This window comes from Diospyros lotus, chromosome 5 (assembly GCF_014633365.1).
Source record: "Diospyros lotus cultivar Yz01 chromosome 5, ASM1463336v1, whole genome shotgun sequence".
Lineage (NCBI taxonomy): Eukaryota > Viridiplantae > Streptophyta > Magnoliopsida > Ericales > Ebenaceae > Diospyros > Diospyros lotus.
In genome coordinates, this window is record NC_068342.1 from 10,651,950 (window position 1) to 10,664,865 (window position 12,916).

A 12,916-nucleotide genomic window follows, 5' to 3' on the forward strand; every position below is an offset into this window, starting at 1 on the left:
TAAATAATATTTATTTTAATTTTAATTTTAATTTTAATTTTATTAAAAAAATTATTCTTTTAATTTAACAAAGATACCCAGAAACTTTAACTTAAGATCAAGGATTATCAAACTTAAGAATACTTCAAAAGATTTTGACTTTATCAATGAACTAAATTTACTAAAAAAACGTTTACTTATTCAAATTTATCAAAAAATATATATATTTTATCATCATAAAATCAAAACATAAATTTCTCAACAACATTTATATAACAATTTATTTAATTGCACGTATATAGCACGTGTCAACCCTCCATGCTAACCAAATATATATTTTAGTGTTTTTTTAACCTCTATCAAATTATCTACATTCATAATTTTAAATTCAATTTTCTATTACCTCTTTTACTTATCTGATGGTTCCAGATACAATTTTTTTCTTAAATCACATCTTATAAATAAATAATATTTATCTATTTTAATTTTAATTTAACAAAAAAATAATCTTTTATTCATTTATCATGCACATTTTATGCACGTGCACATATTATGCACGCATCATCTCAATATTATGTAAAGAGTTAGGCAATTACTTCACAGGTGAGTCGACCAAAAAGCCAAAGGTATTACAAAGATATATACCAGTAAATTTTAATATCAATATAAAAACAAATTGATTAATTATTGTATATAATTATCATCTGTTATAATTAGCTTTATCTCTCAATTATCATAAGCAATACATAGCAATATCAACTATCAGTCTTCCTAACAAAATGGAGTTGTAAAAATAACAACAATATAATTACAATTATAATTTTTTAGATATTTTAATTAATGGCAACAAAATTGATTCCTTCACAGTATATTAATTACATATATTTCTTTCCATCCCTGGCTCAGCTTTCAATTAATGCCAAATATTTCTTTCCCTCACGCTTTCAGTGCAGAATATCTTCCCGCCACCTATACGTTATTACGTTTCTTCCTCCTCCGCCTCTCTTCTGCTTTGCTCTTCTTCCTCTCTCTCTCTAAGCTCCGTTTCCTTGCTTCCAAATTCATATCTGTTTCTCTGTTCCTAATTCTCTGATTTCCCGGCGAGCGCAGTAACGGGGATGCATACGCTTTGCTGTTCCTTGATCACAAATTAACGCACGCGTTCTGCCTCTCACCGATCAACCCCTTCTTCAATCTGCTCAAACTCTTGACTCAATGTCTAGCGTGGCCAAGAGAACCAGATCCAAAACGAAGCAGCTTGAACTGGAATTATACCGTCGATGGAAGAGCGCCCAAGCCGAATCCTCGGAGTCCGACGGCTGCGCAAGAAGGAGAGGGCCTTCCTCTCCAGGTAATCACTCTGACCTTCTTCAAGGGCTTGATGCATCTCGTTTTTTTTTCTCCTTCTGTTGAGATCTTAATTTCATACAATTTGTTTTTCTTTATGCTTGATCTTTCATACGATTGGTTAGTTGCATAATTTATTTAGGGAATAATCAAAAATTAGAGAAACAAGCCTGGTAAAGTGGTTTTATTTTATTAGTTTTCTGGTTTCAACATCTGTTTTAGGATCAGGATTACTAGTTTCCATCATTCACAGTCATAGGTTTTTGACCCTTAAATTCTTTTTGAATTTTTTAGATGTGCCCCTTAATCTTGAAGCTTGCTCAGCAAGTCAGTTCATGTCTCTGTAGTTTTCAGCCCATGCGCCCGCACGACCTTGTGGCCTTGCATGGCCGTCTAGGGCGGCTCATGTGAAGTATTATTGATTCTCTCTTTTATAAGAAATATTGGTGAAATTACGGGAATAAAGAAGGCTAGTATTAGAGTAATAAAGAATTTAGAGAGATTAGAGAAAACATTAATCAATGCAACCGCGATATGATGTGTGAACTTTTGTTGTGATTTTACATTTTTTTTATATCTTTTCATGTATATAAATTTAAATTTATAGTAGTAGATAATTGCTATTAAATTTAAAACAGAATATGGAGTTTATCATCTATCACTAGTCACTAGGTATGATAAGATGTAAATAAATTATAATATCACGACAACAACACGATGAAATGGTATTAGCGTGATTGCATTAGTATTTTCTCCTAACAATTATATGATTATCAAAGTTCACTTATATTTTTGATAAATTTAAAAATAAAGATAAACTTCATCATTTATATCTATATATAATAAGATTTAATTGACTTATAATATTAAATCCATAATCTGATAATGACTAAATTCAATTTTTTTTTTTTTATTCAAAACTACATTCAATATTATCTCTTACACCAATTAAAAGTTCTCATGCATTGGGCTTGCTCAATCTCTAATCTCAATATATGGTAATAAGATGTGAATGAATTGTAATACAATATTGTGAAGAGCTTGTACATTTAATGTAGGATTGGTCTTCTTCTTGCTAGCTATAGATAAACTATGGCTTCTCATTGATTTTTCACTCTTTTTATGTTCGTTTTTTCTTTTGGTTTTCCCCTTTTCATTCAATCTCTCCCCTCTCTCTAAGCTCCCAAATTCACACTTCTTTTGTACTTCCTAATTATCTAGTTTTGTGATCAATGCTATAAGCAGAAACACTATATATTCTTCCTTCACAAATAAACATATTTTATCTTGTCGATCAATCTACTTAAAATATTTGGTATAGTGAAGAGGACCAAAGCTCAAACTAAGCAGAGTGAATTGGAATTATACCGTGAATGAAAGAGTTAAGGTGAGTCCTTGAGTCTAGTAGCGTAAAAAGAGCATGACTTCCCTCGCTAAGTAATCACCCTTATCCTTTTCCAAGGGTTTGATGCATTTTTCTTTTGAAACCTTCATAGATTTATTAGTTAGCTACCTATTTATTATTCAAGGAATTCAAGTTTAAAGAAATAGGCTGGGTAAGGTGATAACCATTGTTGTTAAAATCCCGATTTTATGCGTACGATTTTACGATTTTACGATTCGAAGACCCCCAAACGATTCAAATCCCATGTAAAATCCAATTTGGGATAAAATCCTATAAAATCTCGATTTTACATGTACGATTTTACGATTTTACGCTTCAGAGATCCCCAAACGATTTTACGATTCAAAGACCTCCATTGATTTAAGTTGTAATTTAGAGAATGCTTCCAACGTCTCAATGTCACATAGCATCTGACATTGGAACTTATGCAATGAATTGTTATATTTTGCCTCTAAATTGGAACTTGATTTAACATTGATTGCATAAGTTCCAATGTCACATAGCATCTAACATTAATTGCATAAGTTTCAATTTACTTGATTTAAATTATAATTTTTACTTGATTTAATATTGATTGCATAAGTAAATCAAGACAAACAAGTAATTAATTAATGGACCACCCAACTCCAAATCGGGATATTACTTGATTTAATCAATGTTAAATCAAGAAAAAATTGCAATCTAAATCTAATGGAAGACGTTGGAAGTATCCTCTAAAGAATTTTAAGCTATATTTTACCTCTAAATTACCTATATTTTGCCTTTAAATTGCCTATACCAACCTGCTAGTTTTTGAGCTATATTTTGGAAATATCATCTTTTGAATTATAATAAGGAATAATTAGGTTATTAAATGATATTAATTCATTTTCTACAAAATTGTGTTATTATAAACATATATTTACAAAAATTAAAGGGTATTTTTAATTATCTCTAAAATCTTACGATTTTACGATACGATTTTATGGACCCTTTGTCGATCCCACTTAAAATCCCGATTTTAACAACCTTGGTGATAACTATTGTATTTTGTGGTCTGCTATATCTTGATCGTATCTTCTATGAGCCTTGTTACAATTCCAACAAATTGGTTGCTTTTTTCTGAATATTGAAGATGTTTATACAATTTAAAGATATATTTGTGTTTGATTAACGTTAATTTTTAAATATTTCTATACATTAGTATTATTATCGATTTCATGATATAATAAGACTTTTTCTATATTTTTAGTGCCTTTCAGTTATCAAATTAACCAAAAGGAACTAAAAATAGTACCTTTTCTTTATTTTTTTACAACTTGTTTGTCTCATTGTCCATATCTTTCCTTCTCAACATATTAGTATTCATAACTATCTGTTTTTGTTTACATCCGTGTATTTAGTATACACATGTTGTCTTGTTTTTCCTGAATTTTAGGTTTGAATCTCTGCTAGAATTGTTTGCAATCTTATTTAGTGTAATAAATCTATTTAGAACTCTTTGAGGTGTTTCAAAGTCACCATTAATGGATTCTTCCATATAAAAAAAGAAAGTGCGATTATGAGATTCAATTCTTTTGGTGTTAAAAGGTTTGATATAAAAAGCACTTTTTTAAAAAGTTCTTATACTCTTCTTTCTCCTTAAATCATACTTTTACAAGAAAAATATATGGACATGGTGCTAAATTGGCTCTGCTTTGGATATTCATGTTGTTATCACCTTTAGCTTTGTAATTTATATGATCTTAAAAAAATATATTTAGACGGCAAGTTATTTTCCTAGGCCACTTCAATCAAATGGAGACTAAACCTATGTGACAAACTTTTGAATGCAGCAACATCTACATTCCCCTTCATGGGTTGTTAGTTTTAAGCTGTAATTGTACTTTTTTATAGTAATGTATGATCTCTGCTGGCAATAGTCTGAAGTGAAAATTCTTTGTGGCATTTTAAGACTAATTTCCTATTAACCCCCTGATCCCCATCCAAGGATCTAAACAAATTCTGATGTTATATTAACTCACTAACTTAAAGGGGAGAAAAAAATCTAAGTAGTACTCTTATGGTCTCCTGTGGACATATAGTTATTGGTATATTGGGGAACCAATTGGGATCATCCAAAGTGATAGTTGTTTTACATTAAGAGAATGAAAGAAATGCTTTTCATTTTTCTTCCCCCGTGCCTGACCAGAGAAGCAAAGAAATTTATAGAAGTTGCATGAAGGAACTTATATCCTGTTTGACAAAATATATGTACGTAGTATATTGATGAAAAGTAAGAAGACAAAGTTGCTTGGGGAATTTGGCTTAAAAGGAAGATACTTGTACACAGAAGGCCCTACTTGCTTGGTTCATTATTAACTTGAAGTAATTTGATGTTTCAGTAATAACGTGGTTTACTTACTATCTCACAATATATTTGCCATGCTCTTTTAAGTAATAATGAGATCAGGTTCTTGTGAGGATGCAAATAGTCTAATTGATTAGGTGTGATGTTGGAAGTACTTCTGGTTCTGATCATAGCATCTTCGGCTAGAGCTAATGACCAACTTCGAGAAATTTCTGTTTGTTTATCAAGGGAAACAAAATATTAGACACCAAGGAAAAAAGAAGTAGACCATTAGACTGTCTGCGGTGTCAGTCAACTAGTCATATATTTAATAGACTTACATATTGTTTTAGGTTAATGAATGCTTGCATTAGTCTCCTTTGCAAAGTATATCTTCGGAATTTTGTGTACTTTAAATATCATCTCTGCACTATGGTCATCTAGAAAAAGGTAGAGGTAAGTTTCAATGGCTTCCTTCTGTTTTCTTATAACATTCCTATCTTCCTCTTTAGGTATTCACGAAGAGGAGAATGGAGTTGAGGTCATCCATGCAATGGGAAACACAGAGGAAAATATCAACTTGGAATCCGAGTCAAAACTAACATACCATAAAGGTAATTACCTTTTTTCATAACAACAATTTGTACGAGGACATCGGTAAGGCATCTTGACAGTCTCTTCAAATCTTTTTACTTCCTATAGGAACTTGACTTGTAGCAAGAATTGGTAGTTCTGCATAAAATTTATTATTATCTATTGCTCGTTTCTTTGTTATAACGTGTCAGCGTTCATGTAGAAACTGGCAATCAATCTGACAATGAAGAGAAGGAACATGAAGCAAATTTCAACCTTAATACGGAGTGTGAGCCAGAGCAGGGAATTGAAGAAAATGAAGACATTATCAACATTCACAATTTGGAAAATGATGCAATCGAAGCAGAGGGCACAAAGGAAAATGATCCAAAGCAGGAATGTGTTTTGACACAGAAGTCTAAGTCAAAGCTTGGATTTGAAGAAGGTAGAGATGTTGATCATCTCGACCAATTTAAGGAACCCATAACTATCATTTCAGATGAGGAGGAAGAGATGCCATTGGGTCCTGGAAGTAGGAAAAGGGAACTGGAGGTTCATGATGAAGTTGAACATGGCAGTTCTTACTGGACGCGTTCAAAAGCAGGATCTAGAAGGAAGCCTCCAGAGACAGCTAAAACTGTCTCCAGTAGTGACTCGGATCTATCGATGACTTCTGGTGAAACAACTGATGATGATTCAAGTGATGAGGATTTTGATGTTTTGTCTGTTAGGAAGAGGGAACCAATGTCTAAGATGAAGGAGGTTGATGAACAAGAACAGGATGGTGACAGTAGTAAGGGAGATGATGAAAAAAATGATGAATCTGTGAGCAGAAAAGAATTCCCTGGGAAGAATAGTCAAAAGGTAAGGCTCAGTTCTTCAATTGGGCAACAGGTGGAGGCGCAACACGGATTCAAAGAAGGTTGTGGTATCTTTGGGAGTCTCCTTTATTCTATTTTGGATGAAAATAATATTGTACTTGAAGAGCAGGCATCTAATCAAGCTAAGAATTTGCCTTCGAGGGAGCATGCACTTCCTCTGAAGTTCACATTTGAGTTAGAGAAACCCGAGCTGGTGGAGAAATCAGATATTGATAAAATTACAGATGATTTGTTTGCTGAGATGCAATTTGCTATCAGGTCCGAGGAAATGGGTTCCTCTCCTCGCACGGTAACTTTCTACCTGCATATTTTCCGAGTAGTTTTTGAAATATTTTATAATGCTGCTAACCGTAGGCTAGTTAATTTTAACATCCCCCAGGCTATTCTATGAATTTGTTCCATTTAGTCACCCTGCTAATCAACATGATAGGGCTAGCTCACCAGCTGCAAGTGGTGGATTTTCCTGTTCAATGAAGTGATATTAATTCTTAGAACATCAGCTAATCAACATGATAAGGCTAGCTCTCCTTCTGTAGCTAAATTCATGCTTTACCCATTCTTTTCCTGTTGTTCAAATGTTTAACTTTGGTCGACAAGTATCATTTTAGTTGATCAAACAGAAGAGACAGAAAAAAGATGTGGAAAACATTATAGAGAGTTTTCTGTACCCAAATAATTTAGAGAGTATATTTTTCTTGATTCTCGTCTATCTTCCAGACCTCAAAATGGAACATAAATTGGTAATTATTTCAATTTTCAGTAATGATTTCAAACTGCCATGCTTGTAGCTTGAATGACTGAATGGTCAATAAGAGATTTGGAATGACTTGCAGGTTGACAGTGCTGGCCCAGAAGCTGAAAGAAACCAAACCACTCCTTTCTGTCATGGGAAGCATAATTTTATCCTTGACGAGGAGATTGGGATAAAGTGCAGTTATTGTTCTTTTGTGGAGCTTGAGATCAAATATGTAACACCATCGTTTGTAAGTTATTTAAATTTTGTTAGTTTTGCTACTATCTTTATAAATGACAAGCACTTTCATTGGATTAGCTACACCATCTTATATTGTCCTAGGCAAAGAACGAATTGATTAGCTAACTTATATTTTAATCCCTAAATTAACTCTTCTTTCTTTGGAATGTGTTACAGGGTGAATATTTATTTGCTCGTGAAACATCAAACAAAGAATATGTTTCTGCCAGCAAAGACTTCTCTATGTTTGATGGGTTTAAATTTGAAGGTTCAAAGGCTTGTCTACAGGATCCTTGCAATCATGCAGAAGGAACAGTTTGGGATGTCTTACCTGGAAAAAAAGAGAGCATGTATCCTCACCAAATAGAAGGTTATGAGTTCTTATGGAGGAATTTAGCAGGAACCACTCGTCTCAGTGAATTGGGAAAGGCCGATGCAAGTAAAGTAGGGGGCTGCATGATTTCACATGCCCCTGGAACCGGGAAAACCCGGTTAACCATAGTTTTCATTGAGACATTTCTGACTTTATTTCCAAACTGTCTCCCAGTCGTTGTTGCTCCTGCTGGCATGTTGTTCACTTGGGAAGAGGAGTTCAGGAAATGGAAGGTACAATTTCCTTTCCATAACCTGAACAATCCAGAAGTCTCGGGCCAGGAAAATGAGACCTCCACTGGATTACTGTCCAAAAGCGTGTTTCAGAGCAAAAATGCGCTGCGCATGGTAAAGTTACATTCTTGGAGCAAAGGAAAAAGCGTGCTTGGAATTAGTTATACTTTGTACGAGAAGCTGGCTGGTACAAAATCTGTGCAAGTTGAAGGTAAAAATAAGAGAAAGAAGCTTACTCGTGGGAAGGAAGATGAATTGCTAAGAAAGATTTTGCTGGAGTTGCCCGGCTTGGTAATTCTTGATGAAGGACACACTCCACGCAATCAACGGAGTGGGATTTGGAAAACTCTCTTACAACTTCAAACAAAAAGGCGGATCATCCTTTCAGGCACCCCTTTCCAAAACAATTTTGAGGAGCTCTTCAATACACTACATCTAGTAAGACCAGCAGTTGCAGACATGATTTCATCAGGAGGTAGGAGATATTACAGAAAGCAACTGAGAGGGAAAAGGGCTTTTGTGTATGGTTCAAGTGGGAAAGAAGTTGATAGCATTGAGAAGCTTAAAGCTACAATATCTCCATTTGTTCATGTTCACAAAGGTAGCATTCTTCAGCAAAGTCTTCCTGGGTTGAGAGAGTGTGCAGTTCTTTTACATCCATCCCAACTACAGATGGAAATTATTAAAACTTTACAACCTTCTGCCAACACTTTCAAGTTTGAGCACAAGGTGGCATTGGTTTCCGTGCACCCATCTTTGCTCTTACAGTGTAAAGAAACATCTGTCAGTGATCCGAATGTGCTAGAGCAGCATAGGCTTGATTCTTATCAAGGTGTGAAGACAAGGTTCATTATGGAACTAATTCGCCTCTGTGTGGCTACAAAAGAAAAGGTCCTTATATTTAGTCAGTATATTAACCCTTTGGAGTTAATCAAGGACCAGCTGAAATCAATTTTCAATTGGCACGAGGGAAGGGAAGTTCTCCAAATGCATGGCACACTAGAACAGAGATGCCGGCAAAAGTTTATAGGAATTTTCAATGACTCCAGGAGTGAAGCTAAAGTAATGTTGGCATCAATAAAATGCTGTTCAGAAGGAATAAGCTTAATTGGAGCTTCAAGAGTTGTTTTGATAGACGTTGTTTGGAATCCATCCGTGGAGAGGCAAGCCATAAGCAGGGCTTATAGATTTGGTCAAGAGAAGGTCGTTTATACATATAATCTTATGGTATCTGGGACAACAGAGGGGGAGAAATACTGTAGACAAGCTGAGAAGAACCGTTTATCTGAGTTGGTTTTCTCCTCTGGTGGCAAGGAAAGAGAAGAAAAGAATCATGCTACAACCTTCAGCGATGTCATCTTGGAGGAGATGGTTGCGCATGGAAAGCTCAAAGATATGTTTGACAGGATCATTTACCAGCCAAAAGAGACGAATTTAGTCGAAAAAATCTCTATCCCTCGCCCCATACCAGGATCCTCTTAGCAAATAACAGATGCCATAGCAAGAAGACTGCCAAATTTTACAATACCCAGAAAGAATGAGACCACCGGAAATACCATTTTCTTGAAGCTTGTTCCCCTTTGCCAGAAGCCTTTGCGCCAAAACAGTGATGTCTTCATGTGCAGGTTTGCTTCACTTCTAGATCTCTCGGACTCCATCAAATAGCCTGTTGATTCTAGCAAGTATTTTAAGCTAATACACAAATTATCTAACTCTTTGTCGTTCCAAAATCTGTTGGATTTTCTTTCGAGGATTCTCTTAAATGGGTTTTTATGCTCTGATTGGATTTTGATATATTGTGTCTGTCTGAGATTAGTGAGATTTGATTGAGTCCTGACCTGGGTACTGAAAATTATGTTTTGTTTGCAGGGGGAACACACCATTTTGCTGCCAATAACAGATAAGAGACGGATAAACCCAAAGAAAAGATTTGGAAGAAGCTCTCGACTTTTTCTTCTTCCACCAGAGCCCTAATACAATCAACGCCAGCTGAATCCACCAAGAAATAATCCAGCCCCAGCGAAGCTGGGCAATCGGTATGATTCACGAACTCTTCATTAATAACCCAGGCAAGTTGTTGCTCTTTAATCTAAATGCTTCGATCAATTGCCCTTCCTTGTCTGCAAATCTAGCTACTCGATTCATCTGATTTCCAAAAGCAAGTTGTTGATCTGAATGCTTTGCTGTGCGTAAATCTAGCTGCTGTTTGATTTCGTTTATGATATTTTGGATAAAAAAATCAGAATAAAATATCATAGAAAACATTCTTGTATGCTACCTTGCTCTGGTTGAGTTCATTTCGTCTTCCTTATATGCCCTTTGCCTTGCTTTTGTCACCTCCTATTGATCTGTTTTGTCTCTTTCCGAGCTCCATTGATTTGTTCCCTTTCTCATTTTCTTTGCATTTCTTCTCCGGCAAATTTTCTTCTTCTTCCTTTTCTTCATTCTCTTCCTGGATTTTTCTTTAGTTCTACTACTGAAAAAAATTAGTCCTGAGGAATACCATTCATGTTATAATCAAGGCGGCGGTTTCTAAACAAAGGATAATTGTTGATGGCACGAACGATTTTTAATATAGTAAATTTATTTTAAAATAATTAATTAAAACTTTTAAAGTAAATGTATTATATTAAAATTTTGTTGGTCTCACAAACGTTTATTAGTTAAAATCGCTAGTGAAACCAACGGTTTTGGCTCACAAATGTTTATTAGACAAAATCGCTAATGGAACCAACGATTTTGGCTCAACATAGAGTTTGAGGTATAATTTTTTCTTTTATAAAAAAGAATGAAGGGTAAGTTAGAGTAATATTTTATGAGTAACATTTATTAATTTTTGTAAAATCTTATACTATTTTTAAAATCCTTACCTCCATTTTTGGTTGCATCTTTCCATTTTCACCTTATATTCAATTCTTTATTGGGTCTCCTCTTTATTTAAGTTTTTTATATGAGAATAATTTTATTCATTATATGTATGAATTCTTGTTGATAATTTTTTAAAAATTCTGTTGAGATAGTTATATTTTTCTATTTAATCTATATCCACTTTTTAAAATTATTATAATAATAATAACCTTAGCAGATTGCTAATCGTTTGATTTTATGAACTATGATTTATTTTCTATGGAAAGAGTGCAACAACAAATGTTTCAGAAAGCAAAATCGATTTGCATCTCAGTTGGCATATTAGATTCAATGTGTTGTCTAAACAAGATTAGCTACAATTTTCTTCCCTCATACTTTACAAAGTTGTGCTCTGCGACATTTTTGACAATTTTTGCCTGACCAATATTCTTTTACTTTTATGAGTTGAATGGCTTAATAATTGGAGATTGACATCATTAATACCAACTTTCACGTCATAAGTATGTTATTGGCACTCTAAGTCGTCGTTTGAAAAGTAATTAAGTGTTTTCATCATAAATGATATTATTCGCACAAATGTACCAATCTAATGCTTGAAGATATTCCATTAGTTAGCTCTCTTAAGTACTTCTAAGTGAGTAATTGGTGTTGGCATTATAAATATAAGCATTTGCGTCAAAAGCTTTCAAGTGCTTAAGGAGGTTCATCAACGAGAGTTCACACTTCAATAAACATCTTTTGCAAATTTTATCCATCAATTGTATATAAGTTATTTCTTTTAATTGGAGAAATATTCTTTATTTGTTAGCTTTATTTTATCCTTTTATGGTATTCGTTGTGAAGTTCAGGGTATACTTCAACTTAAACTTGTAGACGTTTTTTGGTTTTTGTAATGAAAATTTTATTTATAAAGAAATTATGATAATAATTATATTCCATGGCCCAAGTGGGTTTGGCTTGACCGTTGTAATATTTTTGGTCTAAAAAGTGAAATCGCTCACTCAGAGCGCCCCCACACTCGGCCTGACAGGACGTGGGAAGAGGTTAATCATGGTGATCCAGCCAGACACAGTAGTTAGACCCGACCTCACCGCGTACAAGGAGCCCCCCTTACTTTGGAAAGAAGTACGCTACACTACCGCTTGCGAGACTCGATCCTTAATTTTAATCCAAAATTCACCATAAAAGATACTTTGTGCCCCTCTTCTTGACCAACTGAGCTGCTCATGTAGGCAACCGTCGTAATATCCTTGATAGAAGGTCGCTTTGTCATTGTACTCGCATGCTGGTCCCGGAAATATACTAGCGGTTGCCATCAGTTGGGATCACCATCTCTGCACAAGCCTGCAACCCCTTCACCGATGACAATGTTGGCTTTTTGGATTGCCCGCCATGTCTTTGACCAACATTGTCGGTTTTCTGCATCGCCCACCATTTATTTGGCAATTTCTTGCTGAGACAACGTCATAACCCAAACAAACTTGTAAATGCCAAATTTGAAATTGATTGAAAATAAAGCATAATCTAACAAAATAATTTCGCATTTCGTGGGTAATTCCAATATCTGGAGGATCTCTCTCTGTCGATTTTTCTAGTGACTTACAAATTTCAGCCAAGTGCTCTTATCGATGTTTCCTAATAGATGGAGTTCTTATTGTTCTTCACTATTTCATTAATCTGTGTCCAATTGCAAAGAGGAAGAGTGGGAAGGGTTCAGCGAAAGAGGGAGAGAGAGAGAGGAAGCCATCGATTTGGGTGAGATCGGAAAGGGAAAGCAAACAGAGAATTGGTTTTATTTATGTATTTTTAAATTTACTAGTTTAAATAAAAATAAATAAAGTACATTTGACACTTTTAAAATTTGATACAAATACAAAGATTACTTTCACTTTTTAAAATTATACTAACCATTTTTACAATTCAAAAATTATACCATACTACCAATTGAGATAAATTTTTTGATATTCTTAAAATTA

The 12,916-nt window shown here is 34.3% G+C and overlaps 1 protein-coding gene across 1 annotated transcript; it reads left to right on the forward strand.

The window, feature by feature from the left end:
- Positions 1–1,194: 1,194 nt before the first annotated feature.
- LOC127802092 (SNF2 domain-containing protein CLASSY 3-like) lies at positions 1,195–9,684 on the forward strand. Its single transcript, XM_052337782.1, has 5 exons — positions 1,195–1,330; positions 5,552–5,653; positions 5,836–6,782; positions 7,327–7,561; positions 7,735–9,684. The coding sequence occupies exons 1-5, from the start codon at positions 1,195–1,197 to the stop codon at positions 9,552–9,554; spliced, it is 3,240 nt and encodes a 1,079-aa protein (XP_052193742.1). The 3' UTR covers positions 9,555–9,684.
- Positions 9,685–12,916: the final 3,232 nt, after the last annotated feature.